At 48.8% G+C, this 27722-nt stretch overlaps 2 protein-coding genes across 4 annotated transcripts in view; one reads left to right on the forward strand and one right to left on the reverse strand.

Moving 5' to 3' along the window:
• Positions 1 to 27722, forward strand: part of LOC144889489 (uncharacterized) — an 880122-nt gene that overhangs the window by 442246 nt on the left and 410154 nt on the right. The window lies entirely within an intron of this gene.
• LOC137412766 (carnitine O-palmitoyltransferase 2, mitochondrial-like) overlaps positions 1 to 27722 on the reverse strand; it is a 113131-nt gene that overhangs the window by 23158 nt on the left and 62251 nt on the right. For both annotated transcript variants that reach the window (XM_078769809.1, XM_078769799.1), the window contains 2 exons: positions 6422 to 6589; positions 6060 to 6263 (listed from right to left, as the gene is read on the reverse strand). In XM_078769809.1, the coding sequence (XP_078625935.1) occupies positions 6060 to 6263; positions 6422 to 6589 (372 nt within the window). The remainder of the gene's footprint in view (positions 1 to 6059; positions 6264 to 6421; positions 6590 to 27722) is intronic.

Genomic DNA, 27722 nt, shown 5'->3' on the forward strand with positions numbered 1-27722 from the left:
AACAAGCTCGTGCACTCACTCACATTCTCACACCACTCAACAAGCTCGTGCACTCACTCACATTCTCACACCACTCAACAAGCTCGTGCACTCACTCACATTTTCACACCACTCAACAAGCTCGTGCACTCACTCACATGCTCACACCACTCAACAAGCTCGTGCACTCACTCACAATCTCACACCACTCAACAAGCTCGTGCACTCACTCACATGCTCACACCACTCAACAAGCTCGTGCACTCACTCACATGCTCACACCACTCAACAAGCTCGTGCATGCACTCACATTCTCACACCACTCAACAGGCTCGTGCACTCACTCACAATCTCACACCACTCAACAAGCTCGTGCACTCACTCACATTCTCACACCACTCAACAAGCTCGTGCACTCACTCACATGCTCACACCACTCAACAAGCTCGTGCACTCACTCACATTCTCACACCACTCAACAAGCTCGTGCACTCACTCACATGCTCACACCACTCAACAAGCTCGTGCACTCACTCACAATCTCACACCACTCAACAAGCTCGTGCACTCACTCACATGCTCACACCACTCAACAAGCTCGTGCACTCACTCACATGCTCACACCACTCAACAAGCTCGTGCACTCACTCACATGCTCACACCACTCAACAAGCTCGTGCATGCACTCACATTCTCACACCACTCAACAGGCTAGTGCACTCTCACAATCTCACACCACTCAACAAGCTCGTACCCTCACTCACATTCTCACACCACTCAACAAGCTCCTGCACTCACTCACATTCTCATACCACTCAACAAGCTCGTGCACTCACTCACAATCTCACACCACTCAACAAGCTCGTGCACTCACTCACATTCTCACACCACTCAACAAGCTCGTGCACTCACTCATGCTCGCACCACTCAACAAGCTCGTGCACTCACTCACAATCTCACACCATTCAACAAGCTCCTGCACTCACTCACATTCTCACACCGCTCAACAAGCTCGTGCACTCACTCACATGCTCACACCACTCAACAAGCTCGTGCACTCACTCACATTCTCACACCACTCAACAAGCTCCTGCACTCACTCACATTCTCACACCTCTCAACAAGCTCGTGCACTCACTCACATTTTCACACCAATCAACAAGCTCGTGCACTCACTCACATGCTCACACCACTCAACAAGCTCCTGCACTCACTCACATTCTCATACCACTCAACAAGCTCGTGCACACACTCACATGCTCACACCACTCAACAAGCTATGCACTCACTCACAATCTCACACCACTCAACAAGCTCGTGCACTCACTCACATGCTCACACCACCCAACAAGCTCGTGCACTCACTCACATGCTCACACCACTCAACAAGCTCGTGCACTCACTCACATTCTCACACCACTCAACAAGCTCGTGCACTCACTCACATTCTCACACCACTCAACAAGCTCGTGCACTCACTCACATTTTCACACCACTCAACAAGCTCGTGCAATCACTCACATGCTCACACCACTCAACAAGCTCGTGCACTCACTCACAATCTCACACCACTGAACAAGCTCGTGCACTCACTCACATGCTCACACCACTCAACAAGCTCGTGCACTCACTCACATGCTCACACCACTCAACAAGCTCGTGCACGCACTCACATTCTCACACCACTCAACAGGCTCGTGCACTCACTCACAATCTCACACCACTCAACAAGCTCGTGCACTCACTCACATTCTCACACCACTCAACAAGCTCGTGCACTCACTCACATGCTCACACCACTCAACAAGCTCGTGCACTCACTCACATTCTCACACCAATCAACAAGCTCCTGCACTCACTCACATTCTCATACCACTCAACAAGCTCGTGCACTCACTCACAATCTCACACCACTCAACAAGCGCATGCACTCACTCACATTCTCACACCACTCAATAAGCTCGTGCACTCGCTCACTTTCTCACATCACTCAACAAGCTCGTGCACTCACTCACAATCTCACACCATTCAACAAGCTCCTGCACTCACTCACATTCTCACACCACTCAAAAAGCTCGTGCACTCACTCACATTCTCACACCACTCAACAAGCTCCTGCACTCACTCACATTATCACACCACTCAAAAAGCTTGTGCACTCACTCACATTCTCACACCACTCAACAAGCTCGCGCACTCACTCACATGCTCACACCACTCAACAAGACTCGTGCACTCACTCACATGCTTACACCACTCAACAAGCTCGTGCACTCACTCACATTCTCACACTGCTCAACAAGCTCGTGCACTCACTCACATTCTCACACCACCCAACAAGCTCGTGCACTCACTCACAATCTCACACCACTCAACAAGTTCGTGCACTCACTCACATTCTCACACCACTCAACAAGCTCGTGCACTCACTCACATTCACACACCACTCAACAAGCTCGTGCACTCACTCACAATCTCACACCATTCAACAAGCTCCTGCACTCACTCACATTCTCACACCACTCAACAAGCTCGTGCACTCACTCACATTCTCACACCACTCAACAAGCTCCTGCACTCACTCACATTCTAACACCACTCAACAAGCCTTGTGCACTCACTCACATGCTCACACCACTCAACAAGCCTCGTGCACTCACTCACATGCTCACACCACTCAACAAGCTCGTGCACTCACTCACATTCTCACACCACTCAACAAGCTCGTGCACTCACTCACATTTTCACACCCCTCAACAAGCTCGTGCACTCACTCACATTCTCACACCACTCAACAAGCTCCTGCACTCACTCACATTCTCACACCACTCAACAATCTAGTGCACTCACTCACAATCTCACACCACTCAACAAGCTCGTGCACTCACTCACATTCTCACACCACTCAACAAGCCCGTGCACTCACTCACATTCTCACTTCACTCAACAAGCTCGTGCACTCATTCACATTCTCACACCACTCAACAAGCTCCTGCACTCACTCACATTCTCATACCACTCAACAAGCTCGTGCACTCACTCACAATCTCACACCACTCAACAAGCTCGTGCACTCACTCACATTCTCACACCACTCAACAAGCTCGTGCACTCACTCACATTCACACACCACTCAACAAGCTCGTGCACTCACTCACAATCTCACACCATTCAACAAGCTCCTGCACTCACTCACATTCTAACACCACTCAACAAGCTCGTGCACTCACTCACATGCTCATACCACTCAACAAGCTCGTGCACTCACTCACATTCTCACACCACTCAACAAGCTCGTGCACTCACTCACATGCTCACACCACTCAACAAGCTCGTGCACTCGCTCACATTCTCACACCACTCAACAAGCTCGTGCACTCACTCACAATCTCACACCATTCAACAAGCTCCTGCACTCACTCACATTCTCACACCACTCAACAAGCTCGTGCACTCACTCACAATCTCACACCATTCAACAAGCTCCTGCACTCACTCACATTCTCACACCACTCAACAAGCTCGTGCACTCACTCACATTCTCACACCAATCAACAAGCTCGCGCACTCACTCACATGCTCACACCACTCAACAAGCCTCGTGCACTCACTCACATGCTCACACCACTCAACAAGCCTCGTGCACTCACTCACATGCTCACACCACTCAACAAGCTCGTGCACTCACTCACATTCTCACACCACTCAACAAGCTCATGCACTCACTCACATTCTCACACCACTCAACAAGCTCGTGCACTCACTCACATTCTCACACCACTCAACAAGCTCCTGCACTCACTCACATTCTCACACCACTCAACAATCTCGTGCACTCACTCACAATCTCACACCACTCAACAAGCTCGTGCACTCACTCACATTCTCACACCACTCAACAAGCCCGTGCACTCACTCACATTCTCACATCACTCAACAAGCTCGTGCACTCACTCACATTCTCACACCACTCAACAAGCTCCTGCACTCACTCACATTCTCATACCACTCAACAAGCTCGTGCACTCACTCACAATCTCACACCATTCAACAAGCTCCTGCACTCACTCACATTCTAACACCACTCAACAAGCTCGTGCACTCACTCACATGCTCACACCACTCAACAAGCTCCTGCACTCACTCACATTCTCACACCACTCAACAAGCTCCTGCACTCACTCACATTCTCATACCACTCAACAAGCCCGTGCACTCACTCACATTCTCACACCACTCAACAAGCTCCTGCACTCACTCACATTCTCACACCACTCAACAAGCTCCTGCACTCACTCACATTCTCATACCACTCAACAAGCTCCTGCACTCACTCACATTCTCACACCACTCAACAAGCTCGTGCACTCACTCACATTCTCACACCACTCAACAAGCTCCTGCACTCACTCACATTCTCATACCACTCAACAAGCTCGTGCACTCACTCACATGCTCACACCACTCAACAAGCTCGTGCACTCACTCACAATCTCACACCATTCAACAAGCTCCTGCACTCACTCACATTCTAACACCACTCAACAAGCTCGTGCACTCACTCACATGCTCACACCACTCAACAAGCTCCTGCACTCACTCACATTCTCACACGACTCAACAAGCTCCTGCACTCACTCACATTCTCATACCACTCAACAAGCCCGTGCACTCACTCACATTCTCACACCACTCAACAAGCTCCTGCACTCACTCACATTCTCACACCACTCAACAAGCTCCTGCACTCACTCACATTCTCATACCACTCAACAAGCTCCTGCACTCACTCACATTCTCACACCACTCAACAAGCTCGTGCACTCACTCACATTCTCACACCACTCAACAAGCTCCTGCACTCACTCACATTCTCATACCACTCAACAAGCTCGTGCACTCACTCACATGCTCACACCACTCAACAAGCGCGTGCTCTCACTCACATGCTCACACCACTCAACAAGCTCGTGCACTCACTCACATTCTCACACCACTCAACAAGCTCGCGCACTCACTCACATGCTCACACCACTCAACAAGCCCGTGCACTCACTCACATGCTCACACCACTCAACAAGCTCGTGCACTCACTCACATTCTCACACCACTCAACAAGCTCGTGCACTCACTCACATTCTCACACCACTCAACAAGCTCGTGCACTCACTCACATGCTCACACCACTCAACAAGCTCGTGCACTCACTCACATGCTCACACCACTCAACAAGCTCGTGCACTCACTCACATTCTCACACCACTCAACAAGCTCGTGCACTCACATGCTCACCATCCACCATGCCTCGGCCACTTTGCCCAAGTCGACTAACTGCTCATACATGGCCTCCTTACCTTCCAGCCCGCTCATCCATGTGTCCTGGCCGGATAATATTTCTTGGCACATGGTCAGCATCGGTGCAAGTTAAAGTCTGACGGTGCTGGCATGCTGTCGCTTCTGGGGGGTTTCATCCTGCTGCTTCCCGTTACTTATACTTTCGGGCACACCGGGCTAGGGGCTCTTGGAGCATTGAGCTGAGACAATGGTCGGTACTCGTTGAAGTTGCACCACTGTTGATTTGGCCTCCCACGCAAATTTTTCTCACCCTAATCGAATGAATTAATCGGGCGCCAATTGTGACTAAATGGCAATAAGATATATTTTTTGAGCATGCACTTTTATTCGTCCAAAACTTTTGTGATTTAATATGCTACATATGCTGTTTGGCTACATTACTCAATGGTGAAAAATCACTTAAAAATATAAAATTCTCTGAACCGGATCCGGATTTGAATCTTCACCAACATCGAATGAATTCGTCCATGACACACACCCAGCCTGTCCACCATGTTTCGTCTGAATCCATCCGTAACTTTTTGAGATATCCCGATTTTATCGTTTTTTGCCGTGCCTCTCAATGGTGAACATTCAGGGGTGTAGGTAAAAATGTCAATTCTTCAATGAGTCTTAATCCTGATAAAAACAACTTTAAAACGAAGCAATCTTCATAAATACACAAATCGACATGTGCATAGTGGTATTGGATCGATTTAATAATGGAATTTTGATGTTTCACTCACCTTGAGAAAATTGGATCCAAAATGTTTGAATTCTATATGGCAGATGGATGTAGAAGCAGCAAGAGTTTGAAGATTGTATTTGGCTGATACAACAGCAGTCTCCAGGCTGCCATCGAGGTCAAACTGCAATCTCTGTACACCGGTTGAAGGTTCCTGATACATCACAGAATTTTCATGGGTCACAGCTGGTCGGTTCTGAATGTCCTTTTATTTAGAGACAACAACAAAAAGTAAGGAGAGGGAAAAATGACCAAAATAAATACACATAGATGTATTGAGAACAAAATAAAATGGAAAAGTGTACAAATAGAAGAACAATTGATGAAAATAGCAGATCCTGTATAAACCTACTGTCAACACACCTTTGTGATCATATTTATGAGGTACATTGCCATCATTCCATCACACCACGAATGCTCCATTTGAATCCCACTAACTCCATCTTTTCCCACGATGAATTGGACAGACTTGTCAAACCATCGATCACCTCCACTGCCAAAAAGATTCTGTTTGATGTCATCTTTGAGGTCCTGCTCATCCAGGCAGAGACAAAAGAGGGCCGACTCAATGAGGGACAAGGCCGATCCATGTCCTTGAGCTTGCAGTTGCTTTCTCAAGCGTGCCCAAACATCTCGTCGCTCTGCAGTAAGGCTGGCCACAGGAAACTGGACTGGAGGTCGTGAGTCTGACAGAATATGATGAAGATTCCTCTGTACAACAAAGAGAACATCACTGAGAGGAAGGTCTTTTGAAGATAATCTGATGGAAGACATACAACAGCAAAATAAAGGAACCAAGAAGATATTGATAATTTGCTCATAGCCATGGGGGACATACAGTCACGTGAAAAAGTAAGTACACCCCGTGTAAAGTTTTGACTTTTTCAACATATTTCAACATACAGCTATTTGATCTTCATTTCAACAATATTGACAGATAAAGGTGATATAATATCACAAATATCATGAAACATTTACATTTTGTAGTCCATTGTATAATTTAAATAAACATAAATGCAAATTTCCCTTGTGGAAAAAGTAAGTGCACCCCTAAATTTATCACTAATTCAAATCTATCTATAATTCCAGCAATCTCTGTGTGTGTGTGTGTGTGTGTGTGTGTGTGTGTGTGTGTGTGTGTGTGTGTGTGTGTGTGTGTGTGTGTGTGTGTGTGTGTGTGTGTGTGTGTGTGTCTGTGTGTGTGTCTGTGTGTTTGTCTGTGACCGCTGTTTCTCGACAACCACGGGTCCGATATACTTGAAACTTGCCAGGTATATTGCTGGGGACCCGAGGATGTGCCTTTTCAAGGTTTGAAATTAATCGGACAAGTAGTTACCGAGCTATGGCGATTTAGCCGTTCGCCGTTCGCTTTGGCGTTGCGAATGGACCAAACCATTTCATGTAAATAGAGGGGGGGGGGGGGGTTCTGTGGTCGTTGCGAATGGCCCAAACCATTTCATGTAAATAGAGGGGGGGGATTGTCAACGTACTCGCAAGCCGTTCGCTTTGGCTTTGCGAATGAACCAAACCATTTCATGTAAATAGAGGGGGGGGATATAATTTTAGATATATATATAGTACGGGCATGCCCTAGTACCTATAATTACAATCAGGTGTAACAGCTCAGGTGCAAATGATTACAACATCGTCAGAGAGGATCTTGGAGGAACCTGTCTTATTTAAACCTCAGACATTTAGTTTGGTTTGCTCTTTGTTGTTGAAGTGTGCGGCGTCACCATGCCTAGATCAAAAGAGCTCTCTGAGGCCTTCAGAAGAAGGTTATAGATGCCTATGAGTCTGGGAAGGGATTTAAAAAGATCTCCGAACAATTTGAAATCAATCATTCGTCTGTCCGGAAGATCATCTACAAGTGGAGAAGATTCCAAACAACTGCCAACTTTTTCAGACCAGGCCGCTCCAGCAAGTTCAGCCCAAGAGCAGACCGCAAGATGCTGAAATAAGTCTCTAAGAACCCCAGAATGTCATCACGGGACCTACAGGTACCTTTTGCCACTGTTGATGTCAAAGTGCACTAGTCTACCATTAGAAAGAGGCTGCACCAATTTGATCTACAAGGGAGGTGTGCCAGGAGGAAACTTTTGCTGTCCAAAAAGAACATCAGGACAAGACTAAAGTTTGCCAATGAACACCTAGGCAAAGACCAGAACTTCTGGAACAATGTGCTCTGGACAGATGAGTCAAAGGTAGAGCTATTTGGCCATAGTACCAGAAGACATGTTTGGCGAAAACCAAAGACAGCATTTGACCACAAGAACCTGATACCAACTGTAAAGCATGGTGGTGGAACTATTATGGTTTGGGGGCAGCTTTGCTGCATCAAGGCCTGGGCAGCTCACCATCATAGAACCCACTATGAATTCTTCATTGTACCAGAGGGTGCTTGAGGATAATGTGAGGCCATCTGTCGGAAAGTTGAAGCTCAACCGAAAGTTGACCTTGCAACATGTCAATGACCCTAAACATACCAGTTAACCCACCAAGGAATGGCTGAAAAGAAAGAAATGGAGGGTTCTGGAATGGCCAAGTCAAAGCCCGGATCTAAATCCCATCGAGATGTTGTGGGGGATTTGAAACGAGCTGTGCATGCAAGAAACACCTCAAACATCGCACAGCTGAAAGAATTCTGCATGGAGGAGTGGGCAAAAATTTCTCCCAGTCGATGTCAGAGACTGGTAGACAGTTATAAGAAACGCCTACTTGAGGTTGTTTCTGCCAAAGGGGGCAATACCACCTATTAGATCCAAGGTAGACAAGCTGTCCTCCAAAGCCAGTCGCCGACTGGGCATCCTCTGTCATGCGAAGTCCTTCCGCGGCACACCTGAGCTCCTCACCACATACAATGCTTTCATCCGCAGCTCAATGGAATACTGTTCTCCCCTATGGGCCCGTGCTCCTGCCTCACACCTAGCTCAGCTTCACGCTGTTGAAACCAAAGCTTTCAGAATCATTGGAATCTCCCGTGATGAAGCTATCTCCGAGGGCCTTTCACTCACTCACCGCAGACAGGTAGGTGGTCTTTCTGTCTTCTACCGACTCCTCTCTGGCCTTGCTCCCCAGCTCTCACTGTGATTTGTCCCCCAAATATTCCTACAGGTCGCACAAGATCTGCCAGCAACCCTCTGATGGTTAAACTGCCGAAATCTCGGCTCTCTGCTCACCTTCACTCTTTCATGCCTCTTTTCTTCCGCCTCTGGAACAAACTCCCACACTCCCTTCAATCCCACTCCTCCCTCCAGGTCTTTAAAACAGCTGTTCACCACCATCTCTTATCTTTCCCCATCCAAAACCTTGATCTTTTCTACCCCCACTAATTCACCCCAGATCCACCTTGTTTGAAATTCCAACTTCTTTCCTGGAAGTCCCGGCAGTGTCCATATGTTTTATACCTCTCCCACCCCCCCCCCTTCCCATGCCTCCCCCCCCCCAAAGCCCTCTCCCTCCCACAGATCTCTCGATGTCCCTGCTCTCAGATGTTGTGTTTGTGTTCCTCCCCCTCTCGCCCCATCTTGTCTACCGCTCCCCATGTTATATGTTTTATGTGTCGGTTTGTCTTTCTGTGTGATTAATGTTAGCTCTTTCACGAGCCTCGATCTTGTATACAAAAAAAAGAAAAAAATAGGGTGTACTTACTTTTTCCACATGTGAAATTTGCATTTATGTTTCTTTAAATTATACAATGGACTACAAAATGTAAATGTTTCATGATATTTGTTGTATTATATCACCTTTATCTATCAATATTGTTGAAATGAAGATCAAAGAGCTGTATGTTGAAATATGTTGAAAAAGTCAAAACTTTACATGGGGTGTAATTACCTTTTCACGTGACTGTATATATTTTGACAAGTAGGAAATTCAAATTTCTTTCAGTTAAAATGTGAATGGTAAGGTCAATGTATCAATCAGTAATGAATCGGTAACATTTAATGTCACGTATAACATTTGATGTGAGTAGGGAGAATGTGTCGGCTCTAAATCACCCCCCCCCCTTCTGCGCATGCGCGAAGTCATTCACGTGCCAGTCGTCGCTCTCATTCACGTGACAATGTACAGAATCGGCTTCATTATTTCGCTTGCTGTCGGATGATTCCACTATGCTCTGGTATCTCCTCGCTGATTCTGTCATTTCAACTCAGTCGATTAATTCAGAAACAACATATTCTCTGCCTTCTCGACAGGTATTCATATTTTCACTTTCTCACCCACTTTATATTCTGGAACACTTATTTTGCACTTTTCAAAATATCTTCAAGAGTCTAGAGCACTTAACATTATTTTACATTCTGACCCATTTTTCCTTTTGGCCCATATTTTATTTTCACCACATTTTCTCCGTTTTTGTAAACATTTTAAACGAAATTGGAAGGAACAAAATATACCGGTACAAGAAGAATGATTAATTCTACTTTTCACAAAACATTTTATGAAGAGCCAAAAGTAGAAATAGTGAAAGCAGCAGCGAGTGGAGCGTTTTAAAAACCATTAAAAAGGGTAAGATTTGAGATATGACGTTAAACTGGGCATCCTCCGTCGTGCGAAGTCCTTCCTAGGCACACCTGAGCTCCTCACCACATACAAGGCTTTCATCCACAGCTCAATGGAATACTGTTCTCCCCTCTGGGCCGGTGCTCCTGCTTCACACCTGGCTCGGCTTCACGCCGTTGAATCCAAAGCTTTCAGAATCATTGGAATCTCCCGCGATGAAGCTATCTCTGAGGGCCTTTCACTCACTCACCGCAGGCAGGTAGGTGGTCTTTCTGTCTTCTACCGACTCCTCTCCGGCCTTGCTCCCCCAGCTCTCTCTGTGCTCTGTCCCCCAAATATTCCTACAGGTCGCACAAGATCTGCCAGCAACCCTCTGATGGTTAAACTGCCGAAATCTCGGCTCTCTGCTCACCTTCACTCTTTCATTCCTCTTTTCTCCCGCCTCTGGAACAAACTCCCTCACTCTCTTCAATCACACTCCTCCCTCCAGGTCTTTAAAACAGCTGTTCACCACCATCTCTTATCTTCCCCCATCCAAAACCTTGATCTTTTCTACCCCCACTAATTCACCCCAGATCCACCTTGTTTGAAATTCCAACTTCTTTCCTGGAAGTCCTGGCAGTGTCCATATGTTTTATACCTCTCCCACCCCCCCCCCCCTTCCCATGCCTCCCCCCCAAAGCCCTCTCCCTCCCACAGTTCTCTCGATGTCTCCATGTCTCTCGGTCCCTGCTCTCAAATGTTGTGTTTGTGTCCTGCCCCCTCTCTCCTCATCTTGTCTACCGCTCCCGATGTTATTTGTTTTATGTGTCTGTTTGTCTTTCTGTGTGATTAATGTTCGCTCTTTCACGAGCCTCGATCTTGTATACAAAAAAAAAAAAAAGAAAAAAAAAAAAGAACGAATTCAAAGTCATTTGACACACATGACTTAAAAGAAAGGGAATATGGAATCTTTAATATTACTTTATTTATTGAAAGAGATTTATTGCAAATTTTAGATGACAAATAAATTACAAATAAACAAGAATAAGTTTAAATAAACCGATTATATCTTATTTTTGAAGACCAGCATTAAAACCTTGTGATAGTAGTTGATTCTCCGGTTGAAAACTTGACTTTGTGAACATTATTAAAATGTTATAATCTAAAAAGTTGGGTGTAAGGGGCATTTTAAATAGTAAAAATAGGTTTTTCCACATCTGCTTGAACCAACTATAAGACATCTTAATTAATTTGGAAGATTTTCATGGTTGTTAATTTATTTGTTATCTTGTTTTCCCAAATGGGTAAAAAATCATTTATTTATATATTTGGAAAACAAGTCATCTAATTTTTTTTTTACAGGATTTTTAGAAACTCTATGTTTTATCCTGAGTTCAGGTTTAATTTTAAGATAATTCATTATTTTATATATATAACATCTTGTGTTGATATTTCCCTGAAAATGACAATCATAAATAGCAAATATCATCAGTCCTTGAAACATTACCATAATTTTATCAATCTCTTCCGTTGTAAGGAAAGGTGTATTATCACCCTCATACTTAACGTTCATTTCTCTTATTATAGTCAGGGCCCTTAGGGATATTTTGGTTCAAATTCTTCCAAAAGCATCAAATTTGGCGCAGATGTTGCCCATGCCATACTCCTTCGATTTTTTACGGGCGCGAAGGGCGGTATGATCCGGGGACCATACCGGTCCATCCCGCCATGTCACCTGACCTATGACGTCATAATTAGGATATGCATCCAATCACATGGCGTACTATAAGTGGTCAAAGTTCAAAATGAATCGATCGAAAAATGAAGGCAGGGATCCATTTTTAAGGTTTTCATAAAATCCAATATTGCCGCCAGGTCACATGACCTATGACGTCATATTTATGACATGTATACAATCATGTATACATGAACCCGGATCATGATCGCACAAAAATTAAACACAAGGATATGGCATGCAGTTCATAAAACATCAAAATCCGTACCTTTGTAATTAGACTGATGAACTGCATATGCCTGAAAGTTAGGAAATAGACATGTAAATATTTCCTCTAATTGTCAAAAACAAGGTCAGAGTTCGATTACCCAACCCAGAAACATAAAATGGTGAACCTCGTGTAAATCTTGACAAAAAACTCAAAAACCGACATGTTTGACTCAAAAATGACCTTTAAGATGACCTTGAGGGTTGACCTTGACCTCGAATCATCAAAATAACATCATAATTGGATTCCTCGACCTCGAAAACCCCTGAAAAGTGGTATCATACAGGATTCCAACCCTTTTGCTTATTTAACAGATTTTCCTCTAATCCGGGTGGCGGCCATTTAGTATTTCGTCAATATTGGGCCCCGGGGGGGGGGGGGGCGCCCGTCTTGGCGCCCGTCAAAAATCGAAAGAGTATGGCATGGGCAACATCTGGGCCAAATTTGGTGCTTTTGGAAGAATTTGAACCAAACGGCCCCAAAATATCCCTAAAGGCCCTGACTATTAATCTTGGAAAGTAATTCATTTTTGGTGCAACTTAAAAAAAGTTATGTTGCTTTTCATATTTTTTATTATCATTAATTAAAAGATAATCACAGAATAAATATTGTTTATGGGCTTTTGACTCTGTGTTTAATCACACTCTATCACAAGCCGGACAATTCTCTAATTTATCATATGGAGAATCAGGAAATTCAAGAGGCTCAACATCTGGTATGTCGTTTAGATTCATCATATTTATATAGTAAATGTTTCTACTTCAAATAAAATTCATCTTCACTATAATCAGTGCTTTCATGATCATCATCATCTATAAAACTACTTTCATAACTATCGTTTGAACACAAACTCTCAGTATCATAACTGTCTTCTGTTCCAATAGAGATACCATCATCACTATCAAAATTCCCCAAATCTTCACTTGAATAATGACTCATATTTAGTTCGTAGAAAAAACATTACCATCTATATCCTTATACTTTTTATGAATGAATGATCTCTTTAAGGCCATTTTCCCCCGCTAGAGCAGGGGTTAGCCTTGCAGGCCACATGACAATCATGGTTCCCTGTTTGAGGCAATGTTTTATGGCTGGATGCCCTTCCTGACGCCAAGCCTATGTCGTCTCCTACAATGCACAGGGATATGGTGTACCTATTCAAAATCTGGGTACCTACCGGGATCATTCATCCCAGCAAGCTGGTACTCAATTTGCCGACCTCGGAAGGCTGACAGGCTGAGCCAACCCCCCTGGTGTTAATTCAGTGATCGACCGGGATTACAAACTCAGGATCCTACGATCCCAAGACGGCACCCGAACCGCTAAGCCAACACCCGGCTATCCACATACTTTTTATATAAAAGGTAATTTTAAAATGGTCCTTCACTACGACTGAACGAAATGTCATTTCACCTCATATATTTCCATCCTTCATTTCATCAAGATTTACATCTTTAGGGTTGTTGAAAAAAAATACAAATTTCTCCATGCTTATTGTCTCCCGTCGCACCGCGGAGCGAAAGGGGGACTATGGTTGTCCCCTCCGTCCGTGTGTGCGTGCATCCGTGCGTGCGTCCGTGCGTGCGTGCGTCAGTGCATGCATGCGTGCATGCGTAAGCAAAGGACTGAATTATAATTTCGTGTGTGGGTGCAACCCACGTCAAAATCCAGGATGGCCGCCGCCATGTATCTCTGACGCCATGTATGTCTGAACCTTGTGAGCGGAATATCTTGCAAAATAAGCGTAGTACCAAATTCTTATCTGATGTGTGGGTGTATCTAGGCATAAGGAAGAATGCTTTCTGTATGACTGTATCTAGGCATAAGAAAGAACGTGTGGGTGTATCTAGGCATAAGGAAGAACGAACGAAGAACTCTTTGAGATCTCACGAGATCTTGGAGACGACGTCACGGATTTTTGAAGCTCCACATGGTCTCCACGTTTTCAAAGTTGTCATTGTTCACAATTGTATTTTGTCGAAACTGTATTTATCATTCGGTGTGTGTACCTATAGTGTGCCCATTGGAAGTTTATCGGTGTTTATCTTTCATAAATTAATCATTTGTTTGCCGCGCCGCATGTGAGGCCTTGCAGCCTCAGGCTTCCCCCGTCGAAGTTTGTTCCTTCCTTCGCTGTTTTTGCTAGCTTTTTTGATTTTCCCTTCTCCCACAAACTTCACCGAACATCTACTCTTTGTCTAACGTTGTAACCCCACCCCACCCCCCCAACCCCCCCCCAAAAAAACAACAAAAAAAAACTTTTCTTTCCCTTTCTCCTCGTGTGCTTTTGTCCAATCGTGCGCCTCTGTCCATGTGCGCTGTCCCGTCCCACCCCCATTATCCCCTTGCCTTCCACCTTTTGCCCTGTTCAAGTGACTCGTGGTTGTCCATCAAGGCCCTCACCCCGTTGGTATTTTTGTGAATATAAGATTGTTCTTCACGGTTCTGAAGATCAATATGTGTAAACTTTCCCCCGCCGTGTTTTATTCAATGGTTTATTACAACACACTGTTTTTCTTCCTATTTAAAAGGCTCCTTTCAATTTCCTCTTCAACTCATTCCATTTCAAAAAAACATTCAATCTCTTATAATTCTTTCTCACTACAGGCTCTAAATTCTCATTCATTCCACCCCTCCTCCATCGTTCTTAAACGGATCGCTAACATGAAAATCACAACAAACCAAATTTGTTATAAATGTTAATCTTTCATTAATCATCCACTTTCTAAACTCCCCCCTTGCCCCTCCCCTCCAAATCTCCCCCTTTGCCCCTCCCCTCCAAATCTCTCCCCTTGCCCCTCCCCTCCTAAACTCCCCCCTTGCCCCTCCCCTCCTAAACTCCCCCCTTGCCCCTCCCCTCCAAATCTCCCCCCTTGCCCCTCCCCTCCAAATCTACCCCCTTGCCCCTCACCTCCTAAACTCCCCCCTTGCCCCTCCCCTCCTAAATTCCCCCCTTGCCCTTCCCCTCCTAAACTCCCACCTTGCCCCTCCCCTTCAAATCTCCCCCCAACCATCCCTCCCAAATTCTCCCTCCTCCCTCCTCCTTCCTCCTTCTCAAAACTGCCTCCTCCCCACTTCGTCTCCCTCCGATCTCATACCAACACCTCTCCCAACCTTCTACCTTCCTCTCCCCCCCCCCCCCCCCTCAAACAACCCCTCACTGTGCCTCATCCCATCACCATCAAAACTTTCCTCCTCCTCATCCTTCCCTTTCTTGTAACTCTTCTGTAATCTCTGACACACCATCAACTGCTCTTCCTACCTCCCCCTCTCATCCATCATCTGACCCTACCCCTGCCCTCCCCTGTCCTGCACCTGATGCTCCCCCTCTCTCCTCATTCACGGTATGTACCTCAAACATCCGGGGCCTTTACTCAAACCTGATTTATCTCTCCATTCAGGTTGCTTCTGACAATCCAGACTTGATCTGCTTAACAGAAACTTTGCTCCTTCAAGATGTCTCTGATTCGTTAATATCTCTTCCTGGTTACTCCCTCCTCCGGTATGATAGACCTGGGCCTTGTCCTGGTGGTGGGGTGGCTATCTTTATAAAAAAACTCTTCCTCACTCTTCTTGCACTGCCCTCTCTCCACCCCACCCCCAGGAGTACCTCTGGCTACGGCTTCCTCTCCGCTCCCACCTTTTGTTCATATGTGCTCTGTACCGTCCTCCACACAGTGATGACTCCATTTACATTTTGCTGTCGGACAACATGGACCAACTTCTATCAACTCATCCAAACTCTCTCTTCATCATATGTGGCGACTTCAACTGTCATCATGCCAGCTGGCTGGGTGTGGGTTCATCTCTCACCAGCCATGGCACCTCAGCGAAGGACTTCTGCGACTCATTGGGACTGACACAATCTGTCAATTTCCCGACCCGGATCTCAGTCAATGGAGTATCTTCTCTTCTGGACTTGGTTATGACTAACTTCCCTGCAAATGTCTGCTGCTCTTCTTCTGCTCCAATCGGTTCTTCTGATCATGTGCTTGTTAAAGTGGACATCTCTCTGTCCATTCTCAGAGAGGCTCCTCAGCGCCGACGAGTCTGGCATTTCACTCAGGCTGACTGGCACGGTCTGCAAGCAGCCATCAATCATCTGGACTGGTCTCCCATCTCTACTGCCTCTGACATCAATTCTTCCTGGGAATTCTTCCAAAGCAAACTGCTCTCTCTCATGCACAGATTTATCCCATCTCGTCTTCAGTTGTCTTACCCTTCCTCCCGTCCATGGTACACTGAATCTTGTGGTGAGGCAGTTGCCCTGAAACAACTTGCCTTTGCCTCTTGGAAGGCAAATCGAACTGAAGGCAATCTCAGTTCCTTCCACCAAGATCGGAACAAGTGTGTGTCTACCCTCAGGGGTGCCAGGAAGCACTATCTCTCCACACTCAAGATTGAACTCTCAAACCTGTCTCCTTCCTCCAAATCCTGGTGGCGTCTGGTCAAAATCGTTTCTGGTGTTTGTTCCCCCTCCATCCCCTCCCTTACCTCAAATGGCTGCACAGTTGACACCGCACGTGACAAAGCCGAATGCCTCAACTCTGTGTTTGCCTCAAAATCTTGTGTCCCAAACCCATCTCTCTCTGTTCCCACCTTTCCCAGTCGAACCCAACTGCTCCTGGACTCTGTGTCCTTCTCTCCTGACAAGGTGGAGAAGTTTTTGTCAAACCTCGACTCTGATTCTGCAACTGGACCAGACGGCATCAGCCCACGGGTCCTAAAATCCTGCTCTGCCGCTCTATCTCACCCTCTCTCTGTTCTTTTCACCCTCTCTTTTGCTCAAGGTCATCTGCCAGCATTTTGGAAATCAGCAAACATTACCGCTTTACACAAAAAATGTGCAAAAACAGATCCTTGCAACTACAGACCAATCAGCCTGCTTCCAATTATCAGCAAAGTCATGGAATCCACCATTGCTTCGGATATCAAATCCTTCCTCTTCTCCAATGGCTTGATCTCTGATCATCAATTTGGATTCAGACCAGGTCATTCTACTCGGGACATGTTGCTTCTCCTGTCTCAACAATGGATGGAGGTCCTCAATGCCAAACAGTAAATAAGAGCTGTCTCACTTGACATATCAAGTGCCTTCGATATGGTCTGGCACCCAGCTCTGCTCACCAAACTCTCCTCCTACGGTATCCATGGATATCTCCACTCATGGCTTTAGGACGTCCTCTCTGGTCCTCGGCAACGTGTGGCCCGGAAAGGCTCCTCACTCTCTGAAGACCTGGACAAAATCACAGACTGGTCAAACAAGTGGAACATGTCTTTCAATCCTGACAAATCTCACACTCTTACGATGTCTCTCCAAAAAGATCGACTGGACAACCCTCCCATCTACTTTCTCAACAATCGTCTCCAAGAAGTTCTGTCGCTCAAGCTTTTGGGTCTCACTATCTGCCATGATCTTTCTTGGGAAAACCACATTTCCAAGCTGGCCTCCAAAGCCAGTCGCCGACTGGGCATCCTCCATCATGCGAAGTCCTTCCTTGGCACACCTGAGCTCCTCATCACATACAAGGCTTTCATATGCAGCTCAATGGAATACTGTTCTCCCCTCTGGGCTGGTGCTCCTGCCTCACATCCAGCTCGGCTTCACGCTGTTGAAACCAAAGCTTTCAGAATCATTGGAATCTCCCGTGATGAAGTTAACTTCGAGGGCCTTTCACTCACTCAGCGCAGGCAGGTTTGTGGTCTTTCTATCTTCTACCGACTCCTCTCCGGCCTTGCTCCCCCAGCTCTCTCTGTGCTCTGTCCCCCCAATATTCCTTCAGGTCGCACAAGATCTGCCTGCAACCCTCTTATGGTTAAACTGCCAAAATCTAGGCTCTCTGCTCACCTTCACTCTTTCATTCCCCTTTTATCCTGCCTCTGGAACAAACTCCCCCACTCCCTTCAATCCCCCTCCTTCCTGCAGGTCTTTAAAACAGCTGATCACCACCATCTCTTATCTTCCCCCATCCAAAACCTTGATCTTTTCTACCCCCGCTAATTCACCCCAGATACACTTTTTTTTTGAAATTCCAACTTCTTTCCTGGAATTCCTTGCAGTGTTCATATGTTTTATACCTCTCCCACCTCCCCCCAAGCCCTCCCTCTCCCACATTTCTCCCAATGTCCCTGCTCTCAAATGTTGTGTTTGTGTCCTTCCCCCCTTTCCCCATCTTGTCTACCGTTCCCCTTATTTTTTTGTGTTTTATGTGTCGGTTTGACTTTTTATGTGATTATTGTTAGCTCTTTCACGAGCCTCGATGTTGTATTCCAAAAAAAAAAAAAAAAAAAACGCTATTGAAAATTGGGTCGCCAAGTCAAAATCCAAGATGGCCACCGCCATGTATGTCTGAACCTTGTGAGCGAAATATCTTGAAAAATAAGCGAAGTACCAACTTCTAATCTGGTGTGTGGGTGTATCTCGGCATAAGGAGGAACGCTATTGAAAATTGGGTCGCCATGTCAAAATACAAGATGGCCACCACCATATACATGTCTGAACCTTGTGAGCGAAATATCTTGAAAAATAAACGAACTGTGGCGGACACGAAAGCACTGACGTGGTGACATCACCCAGCACACCAAGTGGGGGTGGGCCACGCCCGGGAGAGAGGCGTGGCCTCACGATATACACGGGGCGCGCAGCCCTGAGAGTTCAGTGTTACAGTGAGCTCTTGAATAAAGACTCTTACAAATTACCGCGTTGTCCGCTTCTTCCTTGTTTACAAACAGCGTGCGTAACACCGCGCTTTACTGGTGACCCTCGACGTTGGATCTGCCGTAGCGATCCTTCCAAACACGACGCCATTGCCATGCCCAACAACGCGATGTCGGTTAAACTTCCCGAATTTTGGGAGGCCCAGGCCGAAGTTTGGTTCGTCCAAGCCGAAGCCCAGTTTCAGCTTCGGCGCCTCACCAACGACGACACGCGCTACTGCCACGTCGTCGCCTCCCTTGGGCCCGGCATGGCCGCTTGAGTTGTGTCCGTCCTTCGCCACCCACCGGACGGCCACAAGTACGAGGCGCTCAAGCGGCTGCTCCTAGCCACGTTCGGCCTCACGGAGGACGCACGGGCCGACCGCCTCCTGGATCTCCCCGAGCTCGGCGACACGCGCCCGTCGGTCCGAATGGACCATATGCTGTCACTGTTGGGCGACGAAGCCCCTGGTTCTCTATTCCGGGCGCTTTTCCGTCGCCAACTTCCAGCACAGGTACGCCTCGCGTTGGCCGGGACCGTGCTAACGGAACCCCGAGCATTGGTCGCCGAGGCGGACAGGTACTTCGCGGCTTCGGACACGCGGGCGAGAGTCGGTGAGGCCGTCACGGACCTCGAGGCTGATGCTGCTGATGATGCTGATCCACAGCATCAGCTTACACAGCATACGCAGCATGCTGATACGCACCTCTTGGCCGCCGCCACGCCCCGCCCACCGCCGCGGCGAAAACCGCCACCGCGGGGAAAACCACCAACTCCACCGGCCTGGCGGAGCCAAGCCGCACTCCTCCAGCTCCACCACCTGGTGCTGGTTCCACGCCAAGTTCGGCCATGAGGCTCGACAGTGTCATCCGCCATGCTCCTTCAACAGGTCGGGAAACGCCCGGGCCGGCGCTCGATAGTGGCAATGAGCGCCGGCCGTTCGAGCAGCCTGCTGTTCATAACGGACACCTTATCCGGGCGCTGTTACCTGTGCGACATGGGAGCGCAGGTGAGTGTCGTTCCTGCCGGTACGTCGGACAAGCACACCGCGGGCGGGGGCCCCGCGCTGCTTGCCGCGAACGGGACGCCCATCCGTACGTTCGGAAAACGCTGCCTCTCTCTGCGGTTCGGAGGACAGGTTTTCCGATGGTCGTTCGTCACCGCCGACGTGCCCATGGCATTGCTTGGCGCAGACTTCCTGTGCGCCAATGGGCTCCTGGTCGACGTAAAGCACAGACGTCTTGTCCAGGCCGAGACGTTCAGCTCGCTCGCTTGTGCGCTGCCCAGCTCGTCGAGCAGCTCACTGAGCGGCTCACCGAGCGGCTTGCCAAGCGGCTTGCCGAACGGTTCGGTTCCGGCCACGTTGATCTGTACCCTTCCGGCAGCGGACGAATTCACCCGCCTCCTCGCCGGCTTTCCGGCTCTCATGCGGCCCACCTTCTCAGTGGGGGCCATCAAGCACGGGGTGGCCCATCACATCCCCACCGTCGGGCCACCGGTCTACGCCCGGGCACGCCGCCTCGAGCCGACGAAGCTGGCGGTAGCAAAAGCGGGGTTCGCTACCCTGGAGCGACTCGGCACCGTTCGGCGCCAGGACAGTGCTTGGGCGTCGCCGCTGCACATCGTGCCGAAGCCCGGCGGGGAATGGCGACCGTGCGGGGACTATCGCCGTCTCAATGACGCCACGACCCCCGACCGCTACCACGTCCCCCACATTCAGGACTTTTCCGCCCGTTTGGCGGGCATGTCCTTCTTCTCGAAGGTGGACCTCATACGCGGCTACCATCAGGTCCCCGTCAGGCCGGAGGACGTCCCGAAGACGGCGGTCATCACGCCATTCGGAATCTTCGAATTCCTGCGGATGCCCTTTGGTCTGAAGAATGCGGCTCAGGCGTTCCAGCGGCTGATGGACAGCGTCCTGCGCGACTTGGATTTTGTATACGTCTACCTGGACGATATCGTCGTCGCCAGCGCGTCCCGCGAAGAGCACCTACACCACCTCCGCACGCTCTTCGAACGCCTGGGCCAGCATGGCCTGATTGTGAACCCTGCAAAGTGCCGGTTCGGCGTCGCCGAAATCGATTTTCTGGGGCACCGCGTCACCAAGGATGGAGCCGTCCCCCTGCCGGCCAAGGTGTAGACGGTGAAGGGGTTTCCGCGCCCCCGCACGATCAGGGGGCTGCAGGAGTTCCTGGGCATGGTGAACTTTTACCATCGGTTCCTGCCCCGTATCGCCCAGCTCCTGCGCCCCCTGCACGAAGCTCTCCGAGGTAAGCCGGGCAAAGGCGACGTTACCTGGACCGAGCAGATGGACGCGGCGTTCACGGGCGCAAAGCTCGCCTTGGCTAACGCCACCATGCTCGCGCACCCGGCGCCCGAAGCACCGATCGCCCTCACCACCGACGCCTCGGACTACGCGGTGGGTGTGGTGCACAAACAATGGGTGTGTGGAGTTTGGCAACCGCTGGCGTTCTTTAGCCGGCAGCTTCGCCCGCCCGAACGCCGTTACAGTACTTTCGACCGCGAGTTGCTCGGGCTTCACTTGGCGGTCAGGCACTTCCGCCATCTGATCGAGGGCCATGCGTTTATGGCCTTCATCGACCACAAGCCGCTGATCTTCGCGATGGGCAAGGTCATCGAGCCGTGGTCGGCCCGGCAGCAGCGTCACCTCTCGGCCGTGTCCGATTACACGACGGACATCCGGCACGTCGCGGGGAAGGACAACCCGGTGGTGGATTGCCTTTCCCGGGCCGTCGCCCACGCAGTCCACCTCGGCATCGACTATGCCCGGATGGCAGCGGACCAGGCCGCCGAACCCGACGTCCAGGCCTTGCGGACCCGCCGTCACGGGCCTCCGCGTCACAGAGGTGCCGTTCGAGGGCGCGGGCGCGGCCCTCTTGTGCGACGTCTCCCTCGGGCGGCCTCGCCCCATCATGCCCGCGGGCTGGCAGCGCCAGGTGTTTAACGCCATCCACGGCCTGTCCCACCCAGGCACAGGGGCCTCCCAAATGTTGATCGGCGACAAATTCGGCTGGCATGGCCTCCGGAAGGCCGTCCGTGGCTGGGCCAGGACGTGCCTCGCATGCCAGCGCGCCAAGGTGCACCGGCACACCCAGGCCCCGTTGGCCCCGTTTACGGTGCCGGAATGCCGGTTTGACCATGTCCACGTGGACCTGGTGGGACCTCTGCCCCCCTCGCGGTGTTTCACCCACATCCTCACCATGGTGGACCGCACTACCCGGTGGCCGGAGGCCGTGCCCTTGGCGTCGACGATGGCGGCGGACGTCGCGCAGGCTTTCATCGCCACCTGGGTCACCCGGTTCGGCGCCCCCTCAGACATCTCATCCGACCGCGGCCCACAGTTCACCTCGGAGCTCTGGGGGGCGGTCGCGCAGGGGCTCGGGGTCCGGCTGCACCGAACCACGGCCTACCACCCCCAGGCTAACGGCCTGTGTGAGCGATTTCACCACTCATTGAAGGCCGCGCTCCGGGCCACCCTCCGCGACGGCGGCTGGGTCGACAGGCTCCCCTGGGTCCTGCTGGGCCTACAGACGGCGCCCAAGGAGGACCTGCGCGCATCCGCGGCGGAGTTGGTCTTCGGGCAACCGCTGCGGGTGCCGGGCGAGTTCCTCCCCGACTCCACGGCACCATGGTCCGCGGCACAGCAGCGCTCCGCTCTGCAGGAGACCGCCCAGAGGTTCGCCCCGGTGCCAACGGCACGCCACGGGCACCCACCGACGCAAGTCGCCCCGGAACTTCGTACGGCGGAGTACATCTTCATCCGCCACGATGCCCACCAGACACCACTGCGGCCCCCGTACGACGGGCCTTTCTACGTGCTGGAGACCGGGGTGAAGCACTTCACCCTGGACATCGGCGGTACTCCTGACCGCGTTTCTGTGGACCGCCTCAAGCTGGCCCACCTCGACGTGGACCATCCACCGCCAGTGGCCCGACCCCCGCGTCGGGGCCGCCCCCTTGCGGGCGGACCCCCGGCACCGCCCAGCCCCGCCGCCACGCCGCCTCCTGGTCCTGCACCCATCCCAGGGGCAGCCGGAGGCAACCCAGATGGCATCCCTGCATCCCAGACGCCGCCAGTCGCCAGGGGGCGCTTCGGCTGGGTCATCCGTTTGCCCCGCAAACTGGCCCTTCAGGTGCGCGGGGATTCTGGGGGGGCGCGTGTTGCGGACACGAAAGCACTGACGTGGTGACATCACCCCGCACACCAAGTGGGGGTGGGCCACGCCCGGGAGAGAGGCGTGGCCTCACGATATACACGGGGTGCGCAGCCCTGAGAGTTCAGTGTTACAGTGAGCTCTTGAATAAAGACTCTTACAAATTACCGCGTTGTCTGCTTCCTCCTTGTTTACAAACAGCGCGCGTAACACCGCGCTTTCGAACTACTAATTTCTAATCTGGTGTGTGGGTGTATCTACGCATAAGGAAGAACGCTATTGAACATTGGGTCGCCACTTCAAAATCCAAGATGGCCGCCACCATATATATATATATATCTGAACCTTGTGAGCGAAATATCTTGAAAAATAAACGAACTACTAACTTCTAATCTGGTGTGTGGGTGTATCTACACATAAGGGAGAACGTTATTGAGAATTGGGTCGCTAAGTCAAAATCCAAGATGGCCGCCTTGCGTCTTCCACTTTATCAACTCACATCACTTCAACGACGGGGGACCGAGGCATAACGCTTATTGTTAATGGTTTTAACTTCTCTTTCTAAAGCTTCATCCATAAGGGTTTTCTTTTTTTATACTTTTACTTGTTTCATTGCATTTTCTAGCTTGGAATTGATTGCTAAAATTCGAGGTGAAACTTTTTTTAGAGTTACTATAATTGATGTTCTTCGAGATATATAAAAATCCCTTCCAATGAAGGAAATTGAAGAACTCATATTATCACTCATAATTGGTTCATCCCGTAGTTGTTATCATTATCTTTGTTCAATCCTTGACCTATTTTACCTGACTCAGTATCTTTTACAAATGTAGAGATTGAGTGAAACTTGTCTTTTGTGTCTTGATACATTGTATTTTTAGGTAAAAAAAAAAAATTAACCTCCTACAAAGAGACTACCTATAAAAGTTGAAAATAAGGTATAAAACCTTAAACAGCCTCCTCCAAAGAAGCAACCGATAAAAACATTTGAAAAATAAGGTTTTTTTTTAAGCTAAAAAGAGTTAATTTATTTTAAGCGAAAAAGTATCTATAAATTACCACGATATTATCAAGAAAATTTTATTTAAAGCGAAAAAGTATATAAATTATCACGAGATTCTCATCAAGAAAAATGTATTTAAAGCCAAAAGTATCGATAAATTACCACAAGATTTTCATCAAGAAAATTGTATTTTAAGTGAAAAAGTATTGTTACGTTTGTGGGGGTTGGGATACTTTAGTCCAGGTAGATTTGTATAGGTAGGTGCTCCGAATGTCGTGTAGAAACCTTGATGTAATAAGTACTTGTGTAGACCGTGTGTTCAGATTAACCTTGTATATTTCTCCCCATCGCGAGGGGGCGGGGCATGTTAACTAGCTTAGGGAATAAGGGTAAATTATCCATTGTACGTTGTTCCCTCTGTGATTATCCCTTTGGCTCTCATGGTACCGCATTAGACACTAGTTAGAATCACGCATTTAATGGCACTAATTAATAATAAAACTAACCAGAAACCCAGATGATGCACTTGGGCTGATTACCCCGACTGGAAAGGACACATAGGACGAAAGATCCGTGAAGACATGCCCCGAGGAGCCATAATTGGCCAGGGCTCTTGATTGACAGGGAAGGATGAGTAAGAAGCAACTCGCTGATTGGTGAAGCACGACCGATGACGTCAGAGAGCGGGGTGTAAAAATAGTTGGAGCAGCGAACATCTTCCTTCTCGTTTTTGGATGCCATAGGGAATGGTCGTGATTGCTCCTCTCCTCCCCCTTCTCAGTATTGGGTCTGGCGATAACGGTTGTGCCGGCATCTTCTCCTCATTCCCCTGTTTGTCTGGCATCTGGGCATTGGGAGTGAACTTTACCTCTTGCGCCTCTCGTTCAAAAAGTGACAGTGCATGGGGAGGATTCATCTCGAGCAGCCGTGTTCCAGCATCGGGCTGTTGGCCGTGAGGTGGAAGAGCGGGGGACGGAGAGCTGCGGTTTTTTCCCAAGCAAGAACGACGAGCTGCTCGACAACTCCTGTTCGTTTTGTGCGTGAGGCCCGGAGTGAAGGGACGCACAGTGAGGCCTGTTTCACGCCAACGAGCGCGTTTTGCATGCAAGGCCGCAAACGCCCCAGATGATTTGTATGACCCCTGACGAGACCCCACCAGCGATCAGAGTTAAGTGCACTCAATAACCACACATTTATTTTCAGTTATCCTTCCCTTTCATCTGTTTTCAAGTCTGTTTGTGGGAACGTCCCAATTAGGACATTATTTATAATCACGCGTTTTATTTTGTATTACCGACATTCCATTTAATAAACCTGTTTCCTTTTGTACTTTGTAAATCTGGTTCGTTTGAATTTATTTTACACAGGTTTGAGGACTGACAGTGGGATCCGTTCAGGTAAGCGCTCTTCAGCATCCTCCCTCTTCCCCACTCCCCCCCCCCCCCCCTCCTCGCCCACGTGTATTATCTCCGCCACATTTGATGAACGCCTTGGAGTAACAGCTTCTTCAGCTATCCGTTCCTTGGAAAGATATAAATCGCCAGGAACGTGGCATTTGGTGTCAGGAATGTAGGGTTTGGACTCGGCGGACATTTTGTGTTTGGGGGTTACGAGATCGACACCGGCTGAGGGCAACTTGCGCTCAGCTTTCGGTATTCAAAAATTTAACGATTGTCTTTCCCTCGTAGAGGGGGAGGTAATCGTAGTACCGGGTGTCAAATTTTGTCGTTTATTGGTGTACGAAGCGCAACATATCGTTTTTCGGAAAAGTTAAATTGATTTTTTTTCCTGAGGTAAAAAAACAATACGCGTGCGGGGAACTACATTCTCACTGTGGATGGCGGAAGCGAGTGAAATGGCCGTGCAGGTTGGGGATGCTGACGACTTTAGAAGTGAGCCGGGGGGGGGGGGGGGTAGGTGGTTATGAGAATAGAAGTGGAACTTCCCCCATTCCTCAGCGAACGAGCCATGAGACGGATGTGATGACTCTCCAGGCAATGTTCAAATTGTTAACGAAAATGAAGGAAATGCTTAATGCTCACGAGGAGATTTTGGAACGAATGGGGGCTAAATTGGATGCCCGTCATGAACGATGGATGGCTGGATTGGAGGCCTGTAGTGAACGATTGGATGCTGGGACTGAAGAAAGAAAAACCCAAACGAAAGAAATCAAAGCCCAGCGTGAGCCAACGAGTGAAACAAAGGAAGAAATAAAGAAAGAATTGAAGGGAAAAAACAATGGAATGGAAAACAAAATTGATATAGATGGGGCACAGGAGAAGCCATGGGCGGCAGAATTTGAATCAAAACGGGGGGAATTAACAGTGGGAATGGAAGAGTGTGAGACCCAAGTTGATGCGCTTCGTGCACAGGAGAGGTCAAACTTAAATGGGGAATGCTTGGAAGCAAATGGGAGGTAAATGGGGGAAATTCAAATTTAAATGGGGACTGTTTAATTGGAAAAGACCTCGAAGGCTATCGGGGCCATGTGGATGGCACAAAGCAACAACAAGGAGAGGAATTTGGATTTTTGCAGTGCCAGGGCGGTGGTTCGGAGCAACAGAGGGTAAAAAATATTGGGGTCCGTGTAACGGAACCTTACTGCGTATTTATTGATAAAGGCCTGTGGGGGCCGCCATTGGTTGGTAATAATAATGAGAATGATGTGACACAGCGGCTGGACACCTGTGACAGTATCATGGAGGAGGAGGTTGCTCAGGTCCAACTGGGTTTGGAGGTTGAGGTGAGTCGGTTTATTGATGAGATTAAAGAGACCAAGGGAACCATCACCACAAACTACAATTGGGTACAAAAGGCTCCGAAGTTGAATACCCATCAGGGGGGGTTGAGGGGGGGTTGGCCCGGAGCTGGACACAGACATGGAAGAGTCAAGAGATAGAGCCTTGGAAAATCTGGTCCCCGTGGAGAATTTGGAGCAGCTGCAGGGAGAGGCAGAACAACCCGGAGAAGAGGTTGTCACCTGCAGCTGCGGTTATTGGACAAACGAGGCCAAAAAATTTATAAGGAAATTTAAATTTACATTGAAACGGGAGTGTAATTTTGAGCAGCCTTGGAGGGAATTGGTCCCCGGGCTGCAGAATTTGGACCAGTTGAGGTCATTGGGGTCTGCCTCAGGGAAAATGTGCCCTTACAAAATTTGGGTATGCCAGCCAGCCGGGGGGCTGTGCTGGCAGGATTTGGATGTGGGATCCAACCATGTGTGTCATTGTACGACCTGGGCCCCACGGGGTGTCTGGTGGAGTGTGGCGTCCTTTGTCCATTGAGCCGCCTGAGTGTG

Source organism: Myxine glutinosa, chromosome 1 (assembly GCF_964187855.1).
Source record: "Myxine glutinosa chromosome 1, kmMyxGlut1.1, whole genome shotgun sequence".
NCBI classification, from domain to species: Eukaryota; Metazoa; Chordata; class Myxini; order Myxiniformes; family Myxinidae; genus Myxine; species Myxine glutinosa.